The sequence below is a fragment of the Sphaeramia orbicularis genome, chromosome 6 (assembly GCF_902148855.1).
Source record: "Sphaeramia orbicularis chromosome 6, fSphaOr1.1, whole genome shotgun sequence".
Taxonomy (NCBI): domain Eukaryota; kingdom Metazoa; phylum Chordata; class Actinopteri; order Kurtiformes; family Apogonidae; genus Sphaeramia; species Sphaeramia orbicularis.
In genome coordinates, this window is record NC_043962.1 from 36,823,399 (window position 1) to 36,834,245 (window position 10,847).

A 10,847-nucleotide genomic window follows, 5' to 3' on the forward strand; every position below is an offset into this window, starting at 1 on the left:
CTTGTAGGTTTTCTATTTACGTGCTTTAAAAGTCTGATAATTCAATAATTTAACACAAACTGAGATTTTCTTGACTTGTAAAATTATATGTTAAATTGACAAACATTATAGATGTAAATGACAGAATAATTCAAAGGGAATGGAAAAATGTCTCCTCTCTTGCAATTGACTGTAACACATTGTTTTCTCCAAAATGAGGTCCCATGAGGCAAAGCTGGACGGTGCGGGACTTCACTCTTTATAGGAGGAACCACATGTGACTCACGATGCCATGGAGCTCTGCCACTCGGCTGCAGAGGTCTGGTCTCTGCTTCTCCAAAGCCAAGTAGAAAGGATTCTTCAGGATGTTCTCATCATATACAGCCATAAGGAGCTGGAGGTCTGGATCCTGTACAGGAGGGAGACACCAGCAATAAATATTTAACATGAGGAAATAGTGAGTTTAATCGAAGAAATACACCATATTTGATTTTGTTAAAGCAGTAAAGTAGACCTCACATGTTCTGCTTATTATCTTTCATTCATGTCATACTGGCCTATATTGCATCTAAATACTGCCTCTGTCTTTAAGTTCTTACTCCTATATATTACTTGTATATAGGTGCAAATGTGTTGATATGAGGATGGATGGAAATAAGGCGACAAAAAAACCCAAGAAGGAACAGTTAACTGACATAAAGTATTATGCACATTCTGCAGGAAGGAGTTTCTTTTCATCAAAGCACTTCCATCTTAAAATACCGCATTAACGCAAAGCATACATTAGTCTGGGATTCTGCTAACACTTCAGCTAACGCGTCACCCAGCTTGTGACAAACACGTTAAGTGCATATATATATATATATATATATATTCCCTTCTTTCTTGAGTCTGTTTGCTCATGCAAAATGAAATGCCATTAATATAGATTAAAAATGAGTGATATTTAATTGTGATTGATTGAAATTAATCCACAGCAACCCTGCAATTAATCTGATTAAAAATTTTGATTGTTTGGCAGCACTACATTAGCCTAAATGTTTTCTTTAGTGCAGAGGAGACTAAAAGGGTTAAAAAGAGTATACATAAATAAAAAAGAGAGACTGAGGGACACTGAATGAAAGACTTTTGAATATAATAAACTTAAATTGTAAGATAAGATTAAATGAAAACAAAATACCAAACTAAGTAGCAAAAGAGAGACAGAGAACAATAGACCTGCTTATATGAAAAACAATCTCCCCCAAGTCTCCAAAATCAACAACTTTATTGTTTATAACTTAATAAATAATATATTAAGAACAGAATTTTTATGATTTGCTCTTTGCGACAGTAAAGCTGGTTAACTTCATGCCTGTCAACTATGACATATGTGCAAAGGTTTCTGCACTATTAGTCTTCCAAAGATGGCATCAGTAAAGAAAAATAAATGAATTCACAATGCACAACAACACTGGAGTACTGTCAACCAGTGAAATACAGTTGACTGCTGCTGTTTGAAAGTAAAAATAAAGCTCCGCAAAGAAGATCTCATGATACTTCGTAATTTAATTCTTACATATTTAATCAGAGAAACATGAATGAATGCTGGAAAATATTTTAATCAACTTACAATCAAATCAATGAATCAGATTAGCAGCTTTGACAGGGGATAAAAAGGTCCTGGATATTTTCCAGTCTTGGGGACTTAACGGGGAAGTAATGAATAAAATAATCAAAATATCATTATTACTATTTCCTACTTACCTGACACCTAAATACATATTGTTTTCCTAAACTGCTGTCACAGTCATCAGTATCTCCTCTCTTTATATGTCTTTTAAGCTCACTGGGAACGTCATGATATCGCCAGTGTGTGATAATCAACCACTAGGGGGCCAAAACTGAACCATAAAAACAAACCATTTTATATATTTCATATGGAATTACCATTTTACATGAATAAACTTCAGTTCATCTGGGTCCGGCCTGAGCTGAATGCTTGTACTGACATTAAAGCACCCACGCAAACAACCATCCATAATATTAATGCATCAAATCATTTTCTCAAGTGTTGAAAATGTAACAGGATGTCAAGGTTTTTCATAATGTTCATAACATCATTCGTTCAGACACAAGACTTGTAACATTAAATCGTGATAGGAGAAGTTTGCGTGTCCGCTGTTGCCATGTGATGTGAACGTCACCCAGTGTAACGTCACATGACAACATTAATTATTGAAAAATCAGTTATAGAAGGAACTTGACAAAAGATAAATCAAAACATGAGTTGTTTTCTTCTTTGCACAGTACATCTGAACAATCCATCATAAAATTATAGAAACTACAATATCTGCAAAATCCATATCTTTTAGATGACAATAAAATGTGTCTGCACAAACCATTATAGGCTAAATGAATCAGTGTGGTGTTTGAGATGCCCTCACATACAGTTATATTCTTTGGGGGTAAGGAAACACATTTGTTACCTATAAACTCAAACAAAACTCTGCATTATTACTTTTATATTTTTTCAGTGAAATTCAAATGAAAAACATTACTATACCAACTAATGATCGCACATCTGTTGAAATAACCAGGATTTTTTTCATTCTTTCGTATCATTCAGCCCTACCACACACAGTCCCCCGATATTAGAAAAAAAAGACCTTGTAATATTTCTTTTTTGGGATATATATTATGGCAGAAGAAAAATACAGTTGAAAAATGACCAGTTGTCTTATATAACTGTATGTGGAAAGAACTAATCCTACTTGAATGACTGGGGAATTTTTCCATTAAAAAAAAGAAGAAAATTACTTGTGCAAGCATTCTCTGCCTGCAAACCATGCTTCATTCAGCTTCATTCCAAGTACCTAGTATTTCTGTAGCTGAAATGATTCTAAGAAATTAACATTAGTTGTTTGTTTTGCAACCAGATCTCCCTTTTTATTTCTTATTCTGTCTCTTACCTATTTTTACTGTACGTGGGATAATTTGCTGCACTTAACACTGCATGTGCAATGTGACTATTACACACATTACGGTGATGCTGAAGCAATAATGCAGCCCCATCACACTGGAAAAAATGCTGCTCATATGCTGCTTATATGATGGATGTTAAAGCCTCAGAACAATGTAAAGTCCAATGAGGCATTTATAATAATCTGTGGTATTTTGGTGTGGTAACATCACTCTGATGAAAACATCCAGTGACAATGCTTTTATTTTTGAGGCAGAGTTGAATTTCACTGTGATGGACCAAGGTAACACAATCAATAACACAACCAGAGTCTAAAACACAAGTTTCTTCACTCTGCTCTCTACTAAGATCGGATTTCAGTGAAGGTAAAATAAATGACTTTCATTTTTCACAGTTCAAAGCTTTAACCATATCTCACAAACGTCACAATGTAGAAGAAATACTTTTGTTGTAAAACTATACATCATCACTAAGAGCGTGCATGCACAATAGTTGAATCATGGTGACATGCAATAAGGAAAGAGAATTCAATTCAACCACAGTTAGAAAGTAAGTGAGGAACAGGACAAAAACACCAAAGGCAAGATCTTGTTACCAAAGAAAAAGCCATGTCAGATGAACGGAATTACTTCAGCAGCAAAAAGGAAAACAGATACGTTGTTGTCTGTGCCTTCAAGAGGTCTTCCCAAACAAAACTTCCTTTTGCATATTCCATGATTTCAGTCACATGGGCAAAGATAAAGTTCAATACAGATAAAGAAAAAGCTCAGTTCAAGGAAGGGGTGGGCATTAAAAGTATATCAGTGAAGTTCTTCTACAGAAACAAAGTGATAATGAACAGACAGACATGCTGCTACCTGCCAGGGAGATAAAAAAAAAAAAAAAAAAGGAACAGTGCTGCTGTATCTCAGCGGCATGTTCTATCAAGAATCAGTAACAAAATGAATTTGCAAGGTTGTCAGGTTCTGCTGCTATATTAGAATCCTGTGATTAGAATCCTCCACTAATTAAATGAAAGACCATATATGACTTCCTATCAGCGCTCAATAGTAAATAAATTGATATCTCTAACCACTTCCATATTAAGAGCCTTTAATATATGGCTGATTATAAGAAAAGGGAAATTTTGAATAATTGAAAAATTCATCAAAAATTTAAATTTCTCAAAACTGTGAACAAACTTTGTAGATAATGTCCCAAGGCAGATGCATATAAAACTTCAAATGAATCTGATCTGTAGTTTCAGAGAAGATGTTTGGAGAAATTGCTAACGAAGACAATGACGATGCCAGACACAGCGCCTTCACAATAGCTCACTGGCTGTGCTAGAATTGGCTCAAAAGGGTACTCAGAGGGGGAAAAAAAACCCTCCTTTTTTTTTTTTTTTGGCTTTCCTTTAATTATTCTTTTATTTTCTATACAAATGCACCCCTAGAAAATTACCATAATCGTTCTACAATGACCAATTCTTTTCAAAGACAATTATTCAAGTCCAACAATCCAAACAGGATATAGGCTAGGCCATTTAACGGAAAATAAAATATTGCAACAATACATAATCACGCAACCCAAAATTTCCACCTTGCACACCATTATTAACTATATCCTGCTTATTGCTCATAACAAGATAAAACTCCTACTAAAAAATACCAAATGCCATAAAGGCAGATTTGTAAACACTACACAGACAGTATATATGTCTAGACATCAGTAAAAATGAAGTATTCTCTAGCAAAGAAGAATATTTTCACTGTCAGTTAATCATTTATTATTAATTGATCATTTCTGTGAAACACCAGAAACCTGTGAAATGTCATTATTCTGAAACTAAACAGTCCAACTGACATTATCCAAAATGAAAAATAAAGGATTCTCACATAAGCTTCATAAATGTCATGAATGATTACGTCTATATCCAAACCTCTGCTCATCACTGACCTCAGTGCTCAGTTTCATCCTCTCAGCTCCAGTACAAACCAGCGACAGACAACGGAAGCACCTCCGCAAATAAAGGAGCTACACACTGAGACAGACTTACCGCCCGACAGAACTCACGTCAGCCGGCTCAGCTGGAGGGGAGCTGAGGAATGAGTCATGTGACCCCCGTGGTCCTCGTGACCCACCAGCATGAAGCTAACAGCGAACTCAGAGGAATGTCTGTACCCCCCGAGCCAAACACACCGTCACATTTAACACAGATTCATTCAGTGAAAACGTCTAATGTGGGTGAAACTGCAGAGGGACATAAGGTCAGACGTCTATACACATCACCACAAGCATAAAACCATCAACAGTTTCACTTTGAAACAAAAAACATTCACACTTCCTTTTAGTGCTGCAACACAAAACACAATCAACCATAACTTGTAGAGTAAAAATGGGAAATACTCTGTGGTTTCAGTTCTCAGATATGAGGTTGTGCTATTGAATCATTAAATTGTTATTAGTCAAACAAGACATCACAAGACAGCATCCTGGGAAAACAGTAATTCTATTTTTTATATTTTCTATTTAAAAGGAAGACTAATTGACACATCCACATCAGCAAATATGGTTGTGTGATGTCATTTCATATCCAATGATAGTGATACATATCAAAATATATCAAAACATCTGTAAACCCAAAGAATCAAGTTTAAAATGATGACTTAGTAAGGCCTATTTTTATTAGAATTTCTATACTTGACAAGTAAAAGATGCTGATTCATACTTTGCTAATTGTTGTCCTTCTATTTAGAAATTTTGTGCAAATTTTCAATTGGCATGTAATGAAATATAAGAAAAATGTAATCAAAAACACTTTTCAACTCCCATTAGGGATGAAATAAGTGATTTGATTTGATTTAATATAAAACAACATATATATTCTTATTGTCAAAGAATCTATACTGTCACATTGCAAAGCCCTATATGATCGTATTTTGATTGTCTCCCTAACACTAAGGTAGAATCCAACCATCCTGCAGAAGAAACTCATTTCACAGCTTGTATACACAATATTATTCCTTCAATTAGTACAGGGGTGTCAAAGTCATTTTAGTTCTAGGGCCACATTCAGCCCAGTATGATCACCAGTGGGTCGGACCAGGAAAATAAAAACATAACAACCTATAAATAATGACAACTGAAAACTTTTCTCTATGTTTTAAAGTGAAAAAAGTAAAAGTATGTTCTACAAATGTTTACATCTACAAACTATCCTTTAGAAAAATGCTAATAACACAAACAACCTGAAATACCTTTTGCTTACGTAAGTGCAATTTTAACAATATTATTTCTCAGTTTATCATTTACACATGTACATTACGAGTTACAGATCATAGTGAATTTACAAATACACAAAACATTTAGTAACAGGCAGAATATTGGTAAAATTGCATTTACTTTTCTTAAGGCATTTCAGGTTGTTCTTAATCATTTTGGTTCTTCATGATTTTTGTTAGATGATAGATTGTTAATGTCAACATTTTCGTGTAATTTTAATTTTTTTTTTACACTCAAACAAGAAGAAAAATGTGGAGTTTTCAGTATTTATAGATTATTATGATAGTACTAGTGCATTGACGCATGGGGATTAATGCCAATATCTAGGGACTGACGTTAGTAGCTAAATGCATTGTTCCTGTTTTTAACTTCATTTCCTGTCATGCAGAATGGTACTGCGCTTCTGGTCATCTGTCGTGGGCATAGCAACATGATTGTAAGACTACTGTATTACAAATTTACTAATATCTCCCAAAATATAGGTCCTATCAACTCGCCGAGATATTTAATGTAGAGATGGGACTATTTTTCAACTGTAGGTACCAAATTGGACAGTTAAAAACATCTCAGTTTCTCAAAACTGTGCAGATTAGAGCTGCACAATGTATCGTTTGAGCATCATCATCACAATGTACATGTGCGCAACAGTCACATCACAGGTCCTGCAATGTAGGAGGCAAATGAACTCAATGCGTTCTCATCTAATTTCAACCTGGGTACCTGACACACACTGCGCACAGCGATCCACCAATCACAATTTTTCTTAATCAGTTTGCCAAAGCAGACCACGCACCTGCACATGGAGTGAGTCACTGGTAACAACACTGAAAAATGAGCAACAAACAAGAGAAAATCCCCAAAAATGAAGACTTGGTGCCAAAAAGAAAAGCAACGTCAGTTATCTGGAAATATTCCAGCTACAAGAAGGATGACACTGAAACATGTGTTCATTGTCGACAGGCGCAATGAGAGAATACACAACTAGCTAATTTGTTTGACCATTTACGCCGGCACCGCACAGCTATTATATCCTCCTGAGTATTTTTTCATATCGCAATATATATCGCAGGGTTAAAAAAAAAAGTCACAATGCCAGTTTTTCCAATATCGTGAAGCCCTAGTGCAGATACACACACACAAGCGCGTGGTCAGACCTTCCAGTATTATGATATAGATTTTACTGGTCTGACCCACTTTAGATCATATTGGTCTGTATGTGGAATGTGAACTACCTATGTACTCTTATATTTCACAAATTTATCCCACGAGCTGAACCGGACCCTTTGGCGGGACTGTTTTGGCCCGTGGACCATATGCTTGACACCCCTGAATTAGTACAAACAGCTTGGTAAATCTACTGAGATAAAACAGTAAACTGACCCAGAACAGACTGGTACAACATGAGCATCATTGTGACACTGCTCCGATTCAACCAAATAAACAAACTAATATGAAACAATATACGTTTTTCTCTCACCACCCAGTGTATATTGTCATATTACACAGCTCTGTTAACAATGGCTCTCATGTGCACTGTAGGGCTGGATGGTATAGTGGCTGACCCAGTTTTTCATTTCCCATACACCATGTTGTTTCGTTTACCACTTTATCATAGCATAGATGAAACAGCAGCCGTAATGCTTCAGGCAAAGGTTGAAACACAAGCAATTTCCTATATTAAATTTTCAGTGTTAGTTAAGGAAGGATTTTGGAGCGTTTAGTATTGATTTTTTAAGTTTTGCATAGTAAATTCTCTTAAAATACCTCAGCATTTTGTGAAACATGTCCTGGTAATACAGATAAGACAATAGTAAAAGCTGTCTCTCGTATCAGTGCTTGATATTTTCAGAGGTATTTATGACCTTCTAGTGCTGTTCAACAGTGTTGCTTAAGTTCTACAATATATGTATATTTATTCATATTTAGTTAATGTATCATATATTTCAGTTGTGAGTATACACTTAAGGTATTTTTGTTGCAAAGTTTGTAGTGATGTGACTTTATGTGTTTAACTCAGGAAATGCATTTAGTCTGTTGGAGTACCAAAACCACACACCACAAATTAACTGAAATGCGAAAATACATGTTTTTAGGATGAATACAAAGACCAGATTGTAACAGAGATAAAATGACGTCCTGCTGCGAAAGAAGACACCCCTCGTGTCTCCTGGTTTCACCGGATCAATACAAATCTTTCAGGAGCTGAATGCTAAAACCGCAGCAAAGAGGATTCAGGGTCTGAACGTGACCATCATATCACAGCTTTTTAACCTCAGGGCTGCACACATGATGCAGCCTGAACTTAACTATTTGGTGTACATCTGAGTAGACTTAGGACTAGAAGACCTGCAAATAACTTAATCAGCTCTCAACGGCACATGAGAGTAAACAGAGTACAGAACCACTGGGAAAGAAACAAAAGTAACTGGCAAAACAAGAATGTAGCAAGCCATAGTAGTATGTTTGAGAAGAAATGAAAGTGAAAGTACTAACATCACACAGTGAAAATGCTCCTGCATAAGTAAATGTTCCCATTCAAAACCCATAGTGATGCAAATATGAACTATAATAACTTTAAAATGTCAAATGTAGCAGCAGTCATTGTGTAATAAAGTAGTCCCGATCATTGTGTTTTTTTCTTTCTTTCTTTCACTTCTGCATTAATGTGTGTTAGATTTTACTGCTGTAGATGCTGAGCTCATTTTAACTATTCTATATACACGACTATACAGTTAAATCAACAGTGATGTATCATATTCTACACAATCTACAAAAAAGTTTACTGAGCTTAAGAAGTAGGAGCATTTGATACATAATCCATGAAGGAGTATTCCATCCTTCCTTGACAAAAATAAATTAATAAATTAAAATGGTAGCAAGACACTGAGATGACTAGAAACAAAAGAAATTTAAAAAAGAGAATAGTTTTGTATTGAGATGTTGTAGAGTACAAGTTAAACAATGAGAATACTCAGATCAAATACCTGAAGTGTGTACTTTAACCCTTTCATGTATACTAGTCACTACAGTGGACAGCTATTCTACAGCTGATCTCGTATATATTCATGGATTTGTTTGTTTGTTTTTGCACATATATTTATTAAAGTTTTAAGACACTACATATCTTTTCTGGCATGAATTGGTAACATTGTGTAGATCTCCCCTGAACATACTCTCACCCCCAGAACCACAAGTCCCCCCCCCCCCCCCCCAGTTTTCACACAATTTATCTGTAAAATACGTTTCTTCATTTCAAAAATTAAATGCAAGGTGTCCAGCTGAATGGACATTTTTGCAACTTCATGTAAAATAGGTTCATAAGGTCATTTTTAATTATTATTATTATTAGTAGTAGTAGTATGTCTTTTTTAACTTTATTTTTGTTTTTTATATAGTATGTATGTATGTATGTATGTATGTATTTATCATAAGAACATTTTCCATTGCATTGTTTTTTTCATGCCTAAATAAGAATAAAAACACTCAGCAAAAAAAAAAAAAAAAAAAAAAAAAAATCTTGATTAAGGTTCTCATAATTCGTGCACGAAAGGGTTAAACAGTAAAAATAGCCCAGTGAAACATTCCCAACACATTTCCCCCACATTTCCTTTTCTGTCACTTCAGCATCAGAACAAGAGACAAAAGACACAATGTAAGACACTAAGGGAAATAAAAACAGGTGTTTCCTGGTACATGGGTGCACGAACTAATAGATCCTGACTTGAATCCTACATCATCTTTTACTCCATCCTAAATATTTGACTTGATTCTTATTCACGGTTTTGTTTATTATCTTTATACATTTTCGACAGGACATATATCGAATATATGTATATATAGGTCACATGTAGTGATGAAAAATGAACGATGAATACAATCTTTATGTGTTTATCTTGAAGGAGCCATTGCTAACTTAATAATTCCACGTTTCTGGATAAATTAATTTAGCTGTTAGCTTGGCATTTTAGAGCTTTTAAAACACAATATACAAGTTAGGGGTTATTTCGCTAGAATAGCTAGAGTACCTCACGTTAGCAGTAGCTATTAGTCCTTATATGAGAGAATTTTATTTCATTTTCTAACGTGACTCAACCTATTATAACTATTTGAAATTGTGGCAGAGACTAGGAAACATATTACACGAACCAAGATGCTAAATTTCAGCTAGCGTTAACAGTTAGCATTAGTGCAGTGGGGATTCAGATGGCCAGTGTTAGCTAGCTGATTAACATTTTGGTAGGGCTAACTAATCCGAGTGTGCGCTAATCCAGAAACTAATAAAGTGACAGTCAGATGGTATTTTACCGGTTATCAGAGAGTCCCTCAGGTCATCCAGGCTTTGGCATGGCAGTCACAAACACCTTCAGCAGTCTGTCATCAGCTGTTTACTGTGATCAGCTGGAGGACCTTAGCCTTCTGTCCGCCGGGTTGCCAGACATCAGAGCAAAAACACGTAAATTAACCAAAAAGATAAAAGCTCTTTTGGCAGGAGAATGCGCTCCGGCAAAATTAAAAAACAAAAAACAAAAACGTAACCGTCTAAATTGACTTCTAAGCAGTTGTAGTCAAACCCACATGGAGTAAAAGAGGACCTGTATGTGACTGGTTCAGATCTAGTTAATGATAAACTAGTGACCCAGAG

The 10,847-nt window shown here is 35.3% G+C and overlaps 1 protein-coding gene across 2 annotated transcripts in view; it reads right to left on the reverse strand.

Annotated features, from left to right (window-relative positions):
• The window catches only part of ankrd27 (ankyrin repeat domain 27 (VPS9 domain)), a 41,177-nt gene extending 30,330 nt beyond the window's left edge, over window positions 1-10,847 (reverse strand). For both annotated transcript variants that reach the window (XM_030136405.1, XM_030136404.1), the window contains exons 1-2: window positions 10,511-10,847; window positions 266-388 (exon numbers count right to left, since the gene is read on the reverse strand). In XM_030136405.1, coding sequence (XP_029992265.1) covers window positions 266-367 — 102 coding nt within the window. In that variant the 5' untranslated portion in view covers window positions 368-388; window positions 10,511-10,847. The remainder of the gene's footprint in view (window positions 1-265; window positions 389-10,510) is intronic.